This window comes from Erythrolamprus reginae, chromosome 2 (assembly GCF_031021105.1).
Source record: "Erythrolamprus reginae isolate rEryReg1 chromosome 2, rEryReg1.hap1, whole genome shotgun sequence".
NCBI classification, from domain to species: Eukaryota; Metazoa; Chordata; class Lepidosauria; order Squamata; family Dipsadidae; genus Erythrolamprus; species Erythrolamprus reginae.
Window position 1 is genome coordinate 7,452,051 of NC_091951.1, and position 17,471 is coordinate 7,469,521.

At 39.8% G+C, this 17,471-nt stretch overlaps 1 protein-coding gene across 1 annotated transcript; it reads right to left on the reverse strand.

Moving 5' to 3' along the window:
- Positions 1 to 630: 630 nt before the first annotated feature.
- Positions 631 to 16,235, reverse strand: LOC139159081 (vomeronasal type-2 receptor 26-like). Its single transcript, XM_070736444.1, has 7 exons — positions 16,012 to 16,235; positions 15,670 to 15,915; positions 12,964 to 13,252; positions 9,384 to 10,178; positions 4,998 to 5,210; positions 4,221 to 4,347; positions 631 to 1,385 (listed from the first exon to the last, which is right to left on the reverse strand). Exons 1-7 carry the CDS (start codon positions 16,233 to 16,235, stop codon positions 631 to 633), a joined length of 2,649 nt encoding a protein of 882 aa, XP_070592545.1.
- Positions 16,236 to 17,471: the final 1,236 nt, after the last annotated feature.

The window sequence follows — 17,471 nt, forward strand, 5'->3', positions numbered from 1 at the left end:
ATGTGCTGCTTCTATGTTGCTTGAGGCAGGCAGGATTCCCTTGTGCCATTTGTTGGGGGTCAGGGGCAAGGGAGGGTCTTGCCTTCTCTTTCTGCTCAAGATCCGCATGGACAATTGGTGGGCCACTGTGTGATGCAGAATGCTGGACTTGATGGGTTTGGCCTGATTCAGCATGGCTCTTCTTATGTTCTTATGTTCTTAAGTCCATGGAGTTTGCAAATATTTTGGGAGAGGGAAAAGTGTTTTTTCTTCACTCACATGGAGACTGTGATTCTGTCATTAACCTGAATCCTGGCACCAAAATTACTTCCAAGAGGCAATACTAAATATCAACCAACATGCAACATTATTTGGTCTCAAATTTGCAAAAGGGATTCATATGACCAATTACCAGTTTTTCCCAGTCTAAGAGGCAAATCATAATAATCAAAAGTGTGGATAAATGAATCATACATTTATTTATTTATTCACATGTGTTGTGTTTGATTAGCTTGGATTTTAATTTCACTATTCTTGAACATCCTAATTTTAATTATTTCAATTTTAAATCACCTTAATCAAACAGATGCAAACCCTGTAATAACTTCAATGAATAATTAAATATTATAGGCCTATGAAACAAATTCACAATCAGTTTCCCACTTTTATCATTAGATGTTCCTTAGTGTTTAGATCAGGTCTCAGGAGGATAATGTAGCACTTGGGGAAGAAGATGCAGCCCAGCAGGCCAGCACTGGAGGCTAAGATGGAGAAGATCTGCACAACCACCATGAATTTTCCTTTAGTGCTCAGGTAAGTGGGCAGGAAGGAGACCCAGACACTGCAGAAAACCAGCATGCTGAAGGTGATCAACTTGGCTTCATTGAAGGCCCCAGGCAGGTTCCTGGCCAGGAAAGCTACAGTGAAGCAAATTGTAGCTACGAAACACATGTAGCCAAGGACAAGGTAAAATATAATGACAGAGCCTTCATTGCACTGAAGGATGATCTCTTCTGGCTGGGTGTGCAAGTCAGAATCAGGAAAAGGAGGAGAAATTCCCAGCCACATGGCACAGATGATAACTTGGCCAGCAGAACAAGAAAGGATGATTGAGTTGGCCAAGCTCTTTCCTAACCATTTTCTCACCTTGTTCCCTGGTTTTGTGGCAATGAAGGCCAATACCACTGTAATTGTTTTGGCCAAAACAGAAGACACAGCTACTGAGAAGACAATGCTGAACACTGTTTGTCGGAGAAGACAAGTGGCTCTTCTTGGTTGGCCAATGAAGAAAAAAGAGGACAAGAAGCAAAGCAGGAGGGAGACCAGGAGGATGTAGGACAGGTCCCGGTTATTGGCTTTGACAATGGGAGTTTCTAGGTATTTAATGAATATGATTAAAACAAAGACTGTAGTTAGGAACAAGAATAGAGAAAAGGAAGTCAAGATGATGCCCAGATGTTCCCCATATGTTTATTCTCTTGGGGATACATTGGATTCAGTTCTCATTTGGATATTGATCATCTGGGCACTTGGTGCATTTTTCAGTATCTGAGAAAACAGAAAGTAATATTTATTTTATAGTGTGTTCTTTCACATTGAAAGAAAGACCTTGTTTGGATATCAGCCAATCTTAAGAGAGATGCAAGCCATAATAAATTACAAAAATGTCTACAATTTCCCTGGCTTCCCATCTTAAACCAAACTTTGGGGAGCTCACAGCCCCCATATCTGTAATTATAAAAAACAACAATGAAATAAACTCCCCCAAAAGTAATGTTTGGCCCCACAACTACTTTTCACTGTGGCAACCCACCACATTCTTATTATGTATTCTTAAAATATTCATAAACTGGAATAGCCAATGATAACAAGGTCAGCAATGAATAAGCATAGCAACTAAGTCAGCCAATGAAAGTTAAGAGTAGGGTCTTCTGTATTTTTTCATTTCTATGAGTTTTTCATATATTAATTCTAAATTGGAGCTGATTTTTTGTGCCTGAAATGAAATTTCATTTCCCATCTCTTTCAGAGAACTGCCCTTCTTAGCCTCCCAGAAGAGGAAATCAACATCCTGGATAGAACATTTCTACTAATCACTACCAACAGGGCCGCTGATAGGCCGGTACTACTGGTAGTGGCGTCAGGGGCCCGGCCAAATTGAAAAATGGGGGTCCCTGGTTTTGCCGGTCGGCCTCCTGGTGCCTGCAGTAATTTGTGCACAGGCGCAGTACCGGCCTTCTCTTGCCGGCCGCCTGCCTAACCAGCGAAAAAGGCGTGCCCTCTGGCCCTCATGAGGCAGGACTCGAAGCCCCGACGGAGTCTTTGTCAGTGCGGTCCTCCCAGTCCCGGAATGAAGTGTGCGGCGAAGGTAGGACCCCCTTCGGGGTGGTGGCAATGCGGCGTTGGGAAACAAGACTTGGGCTGCCGGGCGCTCGCCTCATCCGGGCCCGGGCCGACACGAGTAGTTTGCTTTTGCACCCCAATTCCTTTTACAAGCCAAAAAAGCCGTTTGCAAACGATAGTTGCGCTTGTGTTAAATTTTGTTTCTTTCCTAAGCAGCCTTCTGTGTAAAAAAATCCATTTGGGAACGAGACTTGGGTGGCCAGCCGCTCGCCTCATCCAGGCCTGGGTGGTTGTTTTAGTTTTAATAGTAATGGATTTTGGTTTTTTAAAATTATTAATTTCTTTTAATAAAAAAGAAGGGATTTATTTCTTTATTTCTTTATTTATTTACTTACTTACTTACTTACTTACTTACTTACTTACTTACTTACTTACTTATTTATTTATTTATTTATTTATTTATTTATTTATTTATTTATTTATTTATTTATTTATTTATTTATTTATTTATTTATTTATTATTTCTATGCCGCCCAGTCCCAGGTTTTTCCTTATTTTGGTCATAGGATTTAGCCTCTAGGCCAGGGGTGTCAAACTCAATTTCATTGAAGGCCACATCAGGGCTGTGTTTGACCTCAGAGGGCCGGGGGAGGGCTTGCCCAGGGTGTGTGGCCATGGTGGCATGGCACGGGATTTGGGGGGCAGTAGTTTTAAAATGGCGGGGGGGCAGGCACTTAGGCTGTATGGGGCCCCAAAATTCCTGATGGCGGCCCTGACTACAAAGACAGCAAGACTTAGGGCCAGGGAAATGACAAATGCCACTCCTACATTAATTAAAAGCAGGGAGGGGAGGCAGCTCCCAAGCACTAATGAAGTAAATTGAAACACATCTAATTGCATTATGAAAACTTGATTCTATCATAACCCTGTATGGATAGCCAAGAAACAATTATCCCCATTTTTGGAGATTCATGGGCAACAGCAACTTTATAAATCTTGCCATAGCTCAAAAGCTCAAGATCCCTTTCATTTGCTAGTAAAAACTGTCACAGTCCAAGTCTTCAAAGCATATCCAGTCTCTCATGCCATCGAGCCATTGCCGTTAACCATAAACTGGTATTACAAAAGGTTAACCCATTTTGTGACCAGCCACCTTGATCTCTGGCTTGCATTGAGAACTATTTGGTTGAAAGGTCTCCACTCCATTATTAGGAGGAAGATATGGCCAATTTTGTGGGGACATGGTGTCTCAGAGGCCAAAACGTTGAGCTGGTCAATCAGAAAGGTTGGCAGTTTTGTGGTTCGAATCCCTAGCGCCACATAACAGAGTGAACTCCCAGCTTCTGCCAACCTAGCAGTTCAAAAGCATGAAAAAATGCAAGTAGAAAAATAGGGACCACCTTTTGTGGGAAGATAGCAGCGTTCTATGCACTTTGGGCATTTAGTAATGCCGGCCACATGACGACAGGTACATCTTTGGACAGCGCTGGCTCTTTGGCTTTGAAATGGAGATGAGCACTGCCCCAAGAGCCGGGAACAACTAGTTGAATCTTGGTGGTTTTTTTTAATGTTTCATTGCTTTTATCTGGTTATGAAAAGATTTTATTGTCGGTTTGTGGTATGCTACCTGGAATCATGATATGGCTCACCATATAAATTTGATAAATAATAAAAGAATTCTAAGAAAAAAATAACATTAAAATCTTTAATGTTCATGATCAATTCTCAATGAATTCAAGCAGAGAAGTTCAGTTTTTATCCATCCTTGCAAGTATTTAGTTTCTAAAAGTGAGAGGTTGGAGCAATATATTTCCTAGATTTGATAACAATTTTAAAGGATGATTGACCACTATATGGATATGGATGGATCTAACAGTCTTTCGTTGGGAGTCACTCACCTTGCTGAGTGGAGATGGTCCCCTCTGGACAAGGAACACAGTCATAGCAGCAAACTGGCTCTTCTTCTCGAGCCCGCTTGACAAATCCAGGATGACAATTTTCCACACATTTGGACTGAGGTAGAGACTAAAAAGAATAAGAAATGCCAAGGAAAATATGTTAAGACGTACCATCCATGGAAAATGAAAGTTGACATGAACATTAGCCAAGTAGTCTCTGGGCTTCACCTAAGTAAATACTAAACCTCTAAATAGTTCTAAATAGTTCTTGCCTTTTGCTTCTTGCAAATCACATTACAATGTGGTACATTTTTATTTAATTGAGTCCAGATGGAAGGAATTGACAAAAGATGTAAGCATTAAATGACAACCAGTTGATTCCTTCTCACGGTGGTGCTAACACACATTCCTCCATTTTTCACATAGCCATGAAGTTTAACAACATCACAGACCCCGTTCCTACCCTTTCAGAGGACTATATCTTTAATCTGACAACACGAATCCTGATTTGAAATCTCATTTTGCATTGGGACCCATAGGAAGTCAATTCAGATTTGATTGGATTTTATTGGATCCATTCAAACCTGAACTTGGGAACAGGTGAACAGAATAGCCTTTTTCTTTGTGAACTGCAGTCAAATAACAGGTGAAGGACACCTACTGAATCCTTCCAAGCTGTTTACAAAAAACTATCAGGGTTTGACTCCCCAATATCAAGCCTCAAGGTTGAACCAATTTGAAATGGATCCTAAAGCTCTGAAGGGAAAAATAAGCTACCTTGTTGAGCAACTTCATCTTTGACAGGGCATCTTGGCTGATATCAAGTGTCTGTCTTTTAAATGTCCCCATTTGTTCTTTGATGTGATCATCCTTGGGAACAATCACTAAGGTCATGATTTTGAAATCTGCCGCTATTTCTCCATTTTTATCCAAGTACACTTTCCGCTGGGAAAAATTGCAAAATTCATTTTTCTCCAGGAAGGGGAGGAACTAGAATCAAAACATTGAGGAATTTTAAAACCTGAGACCTTAGATTATTATTCTATATGACTGTTTCATCTTTGAACCATTCTTGTAAAATAATCCAACTTGCAAGAATGCTTAGTTGGGAGATCAATTGTCACTCATATCTTCATCAATTAAAAAAATAGTTCAGCAAAAATTGTTAATTATATATTGACAAAATAATAATTGAAAATTTTATAGGGGAAATTGTAGAGCGGGTCACAAATAAATTGAACAATTGAACAATTTGTCTTTCTTATTTTTCCTATTATTTATTTTTGAATTTTCTTTGTATGTTACATTATAAATTAATACAAAATTTATTAGCATAAAAACAAGAATGTATAAGAGATGTGGTGGTACAGTGCTTAGAATGCAGTACTAAAGGCTAATTCCATGCATAGCTGGAATCAACTCCCCCCAGAGATTAGGACTGCCCACACCCTCCTTGCCTTTTGCAAACCCCTCAAAACCCACCTCTGCCATCAGGCATAGGGACATTGATTCTCAGCGGCTTTCGATACCATCGACCATAGTATCCTTCTGCACCGGCTGGAGGGGTTGGGAGTGGGAGGCACTGTCCTTCAGTGGTTCTCCTCCTACCTCTCTGTCCGGTCACAGTCGGTGTTAGTGGGGGGTCAGAGGTCGACCTCTAGGTCTCTCCATTGTGGGGTGCCTCAGGGGTCGGTCCTCTCCCCCATGCTATTTAATATCTACATGAAACTGCTGGGTGAGATCATCCAGGGGCATGGGGTGAGCTATCATCAGTATGCTGATGATATCCAGATTTACATCTCCACCCTATGTCCAGTCAGCGAAGAAGTGGAAGTGATGTGCTGGTGCCTGGAGGCTGATAGGGTCTGGATGGGTGTCAATAGGCTCAAACTCAACCCTGACAAGACAGAGTGGCTGTGGGCTTTGCCTCCCAAGGATAATTCCATCTGCCCGTCCATTACCCTGGGGGGGATTACTGACCCCCTCAGAGAGGGTCTGCAACTTGGGTGTCCTCCTCGATCCACAGCTAACATTAGAGCACCATCTTTCAGCTGTGGTGAGGAGGGCATTTGCCCAGGTTCGTCTGGTGCACCAGTCACTCATGCCCTCATCACCTCGAGGTTCGACTACTGCAACGCTTTCTACATGGGGCTACCTTTGAAAAGTTATTGTGCAGAATGCGACCACGAGAGCAATCATGGGCTTCCCTGGATATGCCTATATCTCGTCAACACTCCATGGCTTGCACTGGCTGCCGATCCATTTCCGGTCACAATTCAAAGTGTTAGTCATGACCTATAAAGCCCTTCATGGCATTTGTTCTGTCTGGGTCACTCCGGAAGCTAAAACCAACCCAAAAAGATAAGCCAGACACACCGGTAGAAGGCAAAGGCAGTTTATATAATTCAAAGAAAACACAGGTAACAGAAAGTGTCCTTACAAACAGGAAAACACTGGAACTTCAAAGATATAGACGAAGGCCATGAAGCAATACAGGATTCTTGCTGCCAAAACGAAACTGGGCCACAAGCCAAGATCAGAGACACCGAGAATCAAAGCAGGTTCACGTAACTCCAAAATTGATAACACTCCACATGGCTTCAAGGGCTTGCCTGTCTTTTAAACCCTGCTGATGAGAACCACACCCAAACCCAGCTGTTTCTCATTCAACATTTATAATAGGTTTTTAACTGCTCCTTTCTTTGCTCTGAACGTCTCTGTCGCATGTCAATGACAGCTTGTGCGTCATCACCTAATGATTCCAAGCTACTGGCTGGGGAGAGCCCCCCCCCCTGGGGGCTCTCATGCTGTTCTCCTTCATCCCATTCCTGATGTTCCTCTCCCCCATCCGACTCTTCATCCCCCTCCTGTTCGCTGTCCTCCTCCTCCGGGCATGGAGCTCACAACGCCGAGTCCTCGGAGAGGGGTGGCATATAAATCTAATAAATTATTATTATTATTATTGTTGTTGTTGTTGTTATTACTAATGTATTTCCTGCAGGCGAATTTGGAGCAGTTTACATTAAGTTTGTATTTGTTGTGGAGTTCACAACCTTCGCTGGCAGGCTGTTCCACTGGTTGATCGCTCTGATCGTCAGGAAGTTCTTCCTTATCTCCAGGTTGAATCTTTCCTTGGTCAGCTTCCAACCTTTGTTCCTTGTCCGGTGCGCTGGTGCCCTGGAAAATAGTTTGACCCCCTCCTCTTCGTGGCAACCCCTTAAATACCTGTATACAGCTATCATGCCCCCCCTAGCCCTTCTTTTTACTAGACTACCCATGCCCAGTTCCAGCAATCTTTCCTTGTATGGCCTGGTCTCTAGTCCCTTTATCATTTTAGTTTCTCTTTTCTGCACCCTTTCCAGAGTCTCTATATCTCTTTTGAAGTGTGGTGACCAGAACTGGATGCAATATTCCAGGTGCGGTCTGACCAGGCCCTTAGAGAGTGGTATTATTACCTCTCTGGTCTTGGAGTGTATCCCCCTGTTCATGCAGCTTAGGATCAACTTCGTCTATGAAAGCTGAAAATTAGAAATAGTCTGAGAGCACCTTTTCCAATGAACAAAATATATTCTTTTTTAAAAAAAGTTTTTATTTTATTTTTCCAACAAACATTACGTCATCAATCATCTGCGTAGAAAATATTTGTGTCAGCATTTATCTCAATTTTCTTAATATTTAAACAGCTTAATCTTTAAACAGTTCAATTTAACTTATCTTCTATCAAAACATTTTCCTACTTGCTTTATTTAATTTCATAACTCCTTTAATCTATATTCATTCTCTATCCAATGATAAAAACACTCCCATGTCTTACAGTACTCTTGATTCTTCTTTTCCTTTAATTGCCATTGTTAGTCTGTTCCTTTCTGCACATTCTAATATTTTCTTAATTATCTCTCCCTTTATAGGGATTTTGCCTGCTTTCCAATTTTGCACAAATACAATTCTAGCTGCAGTTATTACATGAATAATTAAATAAACATTTTATTTAATATATTTCTCTGACAAAATACCCAACAAAAACAACTCAATATGTTGCTGTGTTATCTTTTCTAACAGCATAGCCACCCCGAGTCTGCGGAGAAGCCGCCCCGAGTCTGCGGAGAGGGGCGGCATACAAATCTAAATAATAAATAAATGAATAAATAAATAAATTCAAATTTGTGCCCAATGATTTCTTGTTTCTGCACACGTCCACCACATATGATCCTGGTACCTGGTGGCATTTCCAACATTTACCATATATTTTGGAGTACAAGACGCACCTTTTTCCCTCAAAAAAGTGGGTGAAGATCTGGGTGCATCTTATACTTCAAATATACTCCAAAAAGATGGGTGCATATTATACACCCAGCCTCTCAAATGGAGGTTTCAGAGGCTGAAAAAACCCTCTGAAATGGAGCTTCAGAAAAAACCCTCTGAAATGGAAATTTCAGAGGTAGGAACAAAAGCAAGGTACAGAGCTCACAATCAATCAACCTGTTGCTAAAATTCACTTCTGGGAACAGATGGGGGTATTCTGGGAGGCTGGTCCACCCACCAATCAGTTTTTTTCTTATTTTCCTCCCCAAAAACTAAGGTGCGACTTATAATCCAAAAAACACGGTAATTGATTTAAACTGAAATGAACAAAAAAATGTCATTGGAGAATGGAAGATAAAACACGATTATAATAGCTGAAAAAAGTTGTATAGAAGCTTAAGATATTTTTTCCGGTATTCCAAAGTGTCAGAGATAGGGAAATCTTCTTTCACAAGAAAGAAGATTCTGGCTGAGGAAAAATGAGGTCTCCACTTCATTGATTGTCTTAATGCTAAGAACAAGCAGCTATTAGTCAAAGACGGGCTAGTTGACCTTAGTATCTCCTTCCAATCTATGAATGTAAACTTCTATTATGCTAATCACAAACCGATGCATACAATAATCTATGTAAATGCATTTTTAATATTGTTTGTTTGTTTGTTCATTTGCTTAGTGATATTTATATGCTGCCCAACTCCAGAAGGACTCATATATATGTTGTTGGTACCCTCTCTTTGAAACATTATCCCATGAGTGATTAGATTGACCAAACCTACTGGTCTTTTGTAGCACAAGGAGGTTGAAATGATTCCCCTCCTCCTTTGCAACTAAGTTTGATTAATCCTTGTTAGGACGTCTTACCTCCCATGGCTGCAATCTTAGAGCCCTCAAATTCTTTCCACTCTCCTCCTTTCTCCTCCTGGATCTGGAGGAGTACGCAGCATTCAAAGCATAGGTCAAAGTCCTAATAACACTGTGAATATAGTGGCGGTTTTTAATCTGGATCCTGTTCCTTTTCTTCTGGTTCTCCATTGGTGCTTTCTGGGTGCATGTTTTCCGGCTCTTGACAGAAAAGATGTTCTTGGAAAAAGAACAATGAAAAGACTGATCTTCAAACTCAGGGTCCACAAACAATAATGGTACAAATGTATGATCATTTTGCCATTGTTTCATCAAAAAAGTGAACGTCCAAATACTATGGACGTATTTGTAAAGTATGTGCTTTTTGCGGTTATAAGTTCCCAGGCCTGTCATGATCCACACTTTCCCTTCAACGGATCTTGGCAAACCTTCAAATGTTAAATGGAAAGGAAAAATTCTTTCCCAAATGGAATCATATTCCAAAAAGTGGACCAAAACATTGACTTGTCTCCATTTGGAGAAGGCATGCCTGAAGTAAGCTGCATTGATGGTTATTGAGAATTGTTGTGATATAACAACACAGATTCCATTCCTCACAAGCAAAGGAGCAAAAGTCCTCATGAAATTCTTTCCATTTTCTGTGTTTGAATTAAAGAGGCCAATTAAGGTCCATCTGAAATGGAGGAGCAGTTGCACAATTCCTGGATATTGGATCCCTTCTTTTGTGGACATCCGGTAGAAAAAAGGGAATTGACTTTTGTCACTCAAAGCCTCTGAAACAATCCTCCAACTAATCTGAAAAAGCAATCAAGAATGCTCTGTTATTCTTGGTACTGAATATGCTTTATATATTATAGAGTATAAAGCATATTTTACTGAAGTGAAAATGAATGGAGACTAGAATAGATCAATTTCGAGGTTGTGTCTTCTCATCAGCTAGCCGTATCCTCACTGGGATTTGAACCTGTAGCTGGTGCTTCTGTCCTTGTTCTAGGGAAAATACAGCGAGACCTGAGCTGCCTTCCCTCTATAAATACTGGTGGGTGGGTGTGGTTTGATGGCTCAGCAGCTGCATGCTGTGTTGAGACCTCCTGGTGAGTCAGTGGGGTAACACCTGGGGTCGTTGATGTAACTGAGGTATGCTGATTAGTTGATGTTTGTGGATTGGCAGTGATATCCTGAGTAGTTGGAGCTTGCAGGCTACTTAGTTATATTGCAATGTGTGTTCTGAGTCTGGTTTCAGTTTGCATGGCTGGGATACGTTTGTTAATGAGGGCTGGTTTCCAGATGTTTGTTCATATTTTGGGGATGTTTTTCTATCTCGATGGCTTCCATGATTATTCTTTTGCTGTAGTGTTCTGTTTTGGAAATTAATTTAGTTCTGTCAAAATCAATTTCATGTCCTGTAGTTTTGAAGTGTTGGAAAAGGGAGGAAGAAGTCAACTTCTTTCAAAGAAAATCAGATTAAGATGTTTTATAGATGGCACCTACCACCAAATAGAATTTCAAAAATGTTCCAAACTAACTCACCCAATTGCTGGAAATCCAAAACAGAAATAGTACCTATTACCACACTTGGTGGACTTGTCCAAAAGCAAAAGAATATTGGAACTTAATAGAAAAATGGATGAGAGAAATAACACAGCAAGAAATTAAGAAAATGCCAGAATTCTTCTTACTAGGCATATCAAATAACAAATATAAAAAAGATATATATTATTTAATGTTTCATATATTAGTAGCAGCTAGGATAGCCTTTGCGCAAAAATGTAAAGATACTGAGATTCCAAAAGAAACGGATATTCTCAAGAAAGTTTTAGATTGTGCCGAGCTTGATGTGATGACAAGACGGTTAAATAACCAAGAAGAATCAGAATTTTATGATATTTGGCAGAAGGTATATACTTGGTGGGAAACAATGAAAAAGAGATGTGTGTTGTTATACTATTTTGAATATTTGAATTTAGTAGTTAAATTGTATTAGATGGTGACTATTTACAATATAAATGTAAATTCTTCCCTCTTCTCTTAAAAAAATGTATATATATTTTCATAAACTCTTATATAGGTTTATATTTACTATTTTAAAATTGATATTTTCACATATTTCGTAGACCATGTTAAATAACAAAATGATTCTTTCTTTCTTTTTTACTGTTTTTTTCTTGTTGTGAGCCGCTCTGAGTCCTCGGAGAGGGCGGCATAAAAATCTAATTAATAATAATATTAATAATAATAATAATAATAATAATAATAATAATAATAATAATAATACCAACTTGGATCTCGTGAACATATTAGAATAGTTCATTGTTGATTAGTCATTAGCTTTATATATGTAAATATCACAGCTGGGATATTCAGTTGGAAGAAAGGTCTTTCTGGGACTCTCGATCTTTTGTGATAAATTTCAGCAGATTAGGGTAAAAATAGTTGATACATTGGCTAATGTAATTTTTTAAATAAACTGGTTATTTAATGCTATAGGTCACTATGCATCCATACATATGTTTTTACTAACAGTCCTTAAGATAATCCATTTCATAAAGTTGTTAATTAACACTAGTTGCTATGTTTAATAGCGAGTGGGTAGTAACTGAGGTGTGACAAAGGTCTGGTAACTCTTAACTCATTTACTAGAATAGACAGCACAACCTTAACATTTCTGAGGAGATGAGCTAGTGACACCTTCTTAATTATAGGCAGACTAATATGACAGCCAATCAATGTTAACCAACCATTCAGCTCCTAGAGCAGCCCCTAGTGGGGCACCAGAACACTGCACTAGTGGTCCTTTCAAATCCTTAAGACATAAATATTGAATCAACTGTATGTAAAATAACCCATTGGGTTTCTTTTCATGAATATGGGATTTATTCACCATTGAAAATATTTTGGTTGGATTCCTGCAAAAAAAAAAAAAGAGTTTTCCATCACTGCTGCATCTTTCTGTTTACAGATGTCCCTTTGAATGGACACAGAGGATCTCCTCATGTTCACATGTGTACAGAAAAAGCCCTCAAACAATGGAGGTGGTATCATCACAAGATATGTCTGCTTTGACCCTTGCCTAACCACCACTATGATCTCAATTCTTAGTCATGACATTTTCAATGGGCAAAGGAACTCTTCGATAGAGAAGATATGGTTGGATGCAAGAGTGGGCTCCTCCCAGTTCAGACCAGATCGCCTGAACTGCTAATGACACGCTGATGACATGATGGCATCACGGATCCAGTTTGGGTATTGGAAGTCCATGGGTACTGCCATCTTTTTAAAAAAATTTGGTGGAATTTTAAGTCTTTGGATGGCCTTTCTTCTTTCTCTGCTTCAAAAAGAGCCTTCCTGCCAAACTCTGGGCTAATACTCATCTTTATTTCTTCAAACACAGCACAGCTGATCAGCTCTTCAGCTGTGTTTTGGGCTGAATCCCACTACAGAGCATTCACAGAAGTGAAATTTCAAAATGTCGTGATGAGAACCAGTGTCAAAGGTAAGTGGAACCTACCACTGGTTGGATGTATCACTAAATAATCACCATCCCCAGTTCATTTTAAAATGACAAATCATACACACAAACCTGTGGGATTTTATAGGGCATTACTAATGTTGACATCTGGATTGAGATGTCCCAGTCAGCTCCATCAATAAGGGCCAAATTATTGTCCTTCCTTCCACAGCTGTAGTTGGGAACATTGGCTTCTCCAGTAGAGATTATGTCCAGCAATGCATCTGAAGTGCCAAGGGTGTTCAAATAGTTGTCATGGATGTTGTAGCCAAGAGTGATATTGTGCAGGAAATGGGGATTCTTGTTGACCACTTGAATGGTGAAAATGAAGCGTAGGATCTCTGAATGATCACTAAAACCCCTGCATTTAAAAATGTATATTTTATCATTAACATCTTCTTCTTCATCATCAACATCATCAAAGAAACAACAAAATACTTTGTTTTCAAATTTTATCCTCTTTGTCTCCTCAAGATTATTGAATCTTATGGAAACACTGATCCAAAACCAGAGGTGAATGGCAGTCACCCATCACTATAATTTTCATAAACATTGAAAAGAGAGGATTTAGGTTATTTGTAGCAGTCTTAATTTTAATCTGCCCAATAATTCAGGATTTTAAAGATCTAACCATAAAAATAGCAGAATAAAAAGAAGAGGGTGTTTCAAATGGGATCCAGAAAAAGCAATTAAAAACCATGTTATCTTATATCCCTATAAATATTAAAAATTGATAAAGAGCTGATAGATTAGTTAGTGAATATTGGACTTAATCCCTGGATAGTTCAATGGATTTGTAGCTGGCTGAAGCGTGGACATCAGAGATGTGTTGTTAATGGTGAGTATTCTGAGCAGAGACAGGTTACAAGCGGTGTGCCAAAAGGGTCTGTTCTGGGTCCTATTATTTTTAATATATTTGTGAGTGACATAGGGGAAGGTTTGGTAGGGAAGGTTTGCCTATTTGCCACTGACTCTAAAGTGTGCAGTAGGGTTGATATTCCTGGAGGGGTCTGTAGTATGGTAAATGATTTAGCATTACTAGATAAATAGTCAAAGCAATGGAAACTGCAATTTAATGTTTGCAAAATAATGCACTTGGGGAAAAGGGGATTGTATTGGCAGTTCTGTGTTAGCAAAAACTTCAGAAGAAAAGGATTTAAGGGTAGTGATTTCTGACAGTCTCAAAATGGGAGAGCAGTGTGGTCAGGCCTTAGGAAAAGCAAGTAGGGTGCTTGGCTGCATAGCTAGAGGTATAACAAGCAGGAAGAGGGAGATTGTGATCCCCTTATATAGAGCGCTGGTGAGACCACATTTGGAATACTGTGTTCAGTTCTGGAGACCTCACCTACAAAAAGATATTGACAAATTGAACAGGTCCAAAGATGGACTACAAGAATGGTGGAAGCTCTTACACATAAAATGTATCAGGAAAGACTTAAGGAACTCAATCTGTATAGTATGGAGAACAGAAGAAAAAGGGGGGACATGATCAAAACATTTAAATATGTTGAAGGGTTAAATAAGGTTCAGGAGGTAAGTGTTTTTAATAAGAAAGTGAACACAAGGGGACACAATCTGAGGTTATTTGGGGGAAAGATCAAAAGCAACGTGAGAAAATATTATTTTACTGAAAGAGTAGTAGATCCTTGGAACAAGCTTCCAGCAGACGTGGTTGGTAAATCCACAGTAACTAAACAGGCCTGGGATAAACATATATCCATCCTAAAATAAAATACAGGAAATAATATAAGGTCAGACTAGATGGACCATGTGGTCTTTTTCTGCTGTCCATCTATGTTTCTCTAGAAATGGGCTAACCTGGCAATCTATTTTAACCTTCCTAGAGATTGGCTGGGACAGGATCAATTTTTAAAATGCAGCCCAGGAAGAGATTCTAGCGGATAAATTCTAGTTGTTAATCAACCTGTCTAGAAAGTGGGAGACCTTGACTTTAAGCCCTGCCTTAGCCATGAAATGTTTTGCCAGTCACACCCTCTCTCTCAGGTCCTACATCATCGGATTATTGTTATGAGCAAAACAGGAAGAAGACAGAGTTAGATATGTTTGTTGCTTTGAGGAATTGAATGGAATGGACTAGAATAGAATAGAAGAGAAGAGAAGAGAAGAGGAGGAGAAGAGAATAGAATTCTTTATTGGCCAAGTATGATTGGAATTTGTCATTGATGCACATGTTCTCAGTCCATCTAAAAGAAAAGCTACATTTGTCAGTAATCATGCAGTACAACACTTAATGATTGTCATAGAGAACAAATAATCAGGAAACAATATTATAAATATAAACAATATAATTCGTAAGGATACAAGCAACAAGTTACTCATAAACATGATAAAAACGGGATGTCAATAAATAAATGTTTATGTATGAATCATGGAATCAATGAATGAAAAGAATGAATGAAGAATACAGGAGTACAGTGATCCCTTGTTTTTCGCTGGGGATGCATTCCAAGACCACCCGTGAAAAATGAATTTCCGTGAAGTAGAGGAAAGATTTTTTTTATGTATTTAACAAGTATCTGGACTTTTAAAACCCACCCTTTGCATTAAACAGTCATTCTATAATGTTTCTCAGCTGGAACTACATGTGATATCCTACCAATTTTTAATAGAGTACAGTAGTACTGTAGAAGGATTTTATGAATTTTTAATGGATTTAACATTTTTAATGGATTTAAGCCCTCTTTGAAAACCCGTGAAATAGCGAGGGATTACTGTATCCGAAACATTAGAATGTCTGTAAGAGTCTGAATGACTTACAGCTTAGTTTCAATAGAAGGAGCCATGTCAAAAGGCAATATCACGTCCTTTATTTTTGTGGCGGTGGCAACCATGCTAATCAGATGGTCTCCCGGACTGTAAAAACTCCATGGATTATTTTCATTTTGGTGCTCCAAACTCAGAAGGCAGTTTGTTCTAAGTTTCCCAGAGATTCCCTGAGACACCAGCAGCATCAGAAGCAGGAGGTCCATAACTAACAAAGAGGAATCAAGCCCCTTCCCAATTCTAAGCAAGAAAGTGTTAGAAGCATTTAAAGCATTCTCACAAAATGAGAATTCCAAGCAGCTTTCAGAATTCGGAAAGAGACAAACCAAGGTTCACCTGGAAATGAGAGAAAGAACAGAGTCCTTGCTGGTCTTTAAACTGATTCTGCACAGTGTGTGGTCTTTTCTGATGTGAGATCCTTTCCATATTGTTTCTGTCTTTATGTTTACATCAAAATTAGTCACTGCAGACATAGCAGAAGAGGTCTCAAAGATCAAGATAGTGATAATTATAGTGAGAACAATTTCTCTGGAGATCCTGAAGTTCTTCCGTGGTTCCATGTAAGAATGTCAGAGAAGAAAAATATATTGATGAAAAATATGGTGGTGGTGCAGGGGGATGTTTTGAAGTGATGAAGTTTTTCTTGTTACGACATGTCCAAAAAAAGTGATGCTGGAGGAAGAAACTTCAGCACCCACGGAATGGGCTTTTGCTGTCCTTCAGGATGGCCAGTTGTCTCTGGGGAAGGTTACCCCAAGCTATGGAGTTCAGTGCTACTCTAGATTGTGTTCTGCCCCAGCTAAAGATGTAACAAAACACACAGTTTGTTCACAATGAGTTTAATCAATTACCAACCACTAATAAATGTCTTAGTAGAGGTCACACATACACATACACACACACACACACACACATGGACTTAAACGTAATCTTTTCTGGCAAAAGCTCAACCCACATTGATTAGGGTGACCCATTCCCTCCTGAATAAAGTGGAAATGGTGGAACCCTTACAGGGTAGAGCTGCATTCTTGCAGATAAAGTTGCTCGGATTCAGAATGATCTGGACTCCAATTGGACAATGCAGACAGAGGTGACAGGGTCAGGGGTTAGCCCTGTTATTTGGGATGAGTTTGATGTGGGAACTCCTGATGAAGTGGACAAGACCATGGGAGCTGTCAGTTCCTCCACCTATTTACTGGACCCATGCTCCTCCTCGCCGGTTTCAGCCAGCCAGGAGATGACATGCGGCTGGATCCAGGTGCTGATTAACGCTTCCTTGAGTGAGGGGATATTTCTGCAGCTGCTGGAGGAAGTGGTTTTGCAACCCATCCTCAAGAAACTGTCTCTGGATCCAGCTGAATTGAAGAACTTTAGGCTGGTCTTCAACCTGCCCTTCTTGGGTAAGGTTTTCAAGAAGGTGGTGGCACTCCAGCTCCAGCAGTCTTTGGATGAAGCCAATTATCTGGGCACCTTTCAGTTTGGTTTCAGGACCAGTCACAGCACAGAAACCACTTTGGTCATGCAGATGGATGATATCTGGCAGGACTGGGATAGGGGTCATTCCTCTATCCTGGTAATTCTTGACCTCTCAGCTGTCTTCAATACCATTGACCATGCTATCTTTCTGAGACAGTTTGAAGGGCTGAAAGGCACCATTTTATAATGGTTCTCCTCCTATCTTTCTGGTCGTTTGCAGGCAGTGTTAGTGTAGGGGGCAGAGGTCCACCCCTCAACCCCTTCTTTGTGGGGTGCTGGAAGGGTCTGTCCTCTCTCCCCTAGTAGTTAACATTTACATG

Excerpts from the sequence above, each read along its gene's own strand:
- LOC139159081 (XM_070736444.1), bottom strand. The coding sequence starts at position 16,235 with ATGGAACCACGGAAGAACTTCAGGATCTCCAGAGAAATTGTTCTCACT. Across the intron at positions 13,253-15,669 it reads CCTTCTATTGAAACTAAGCT|GGGTTTTAGTGATCATTCAG; the intron begins GTAAGTCATTCA and ends TTTTAAATGCAG. Across the intron at positions 5,211-9,383 it reads TAAGATTGCAGCCATGGGAG|TTCCTCCCCTTCCTGGAGAA; the intron begins GTAAGACGTCCT and ends TTTTGATTCTAG.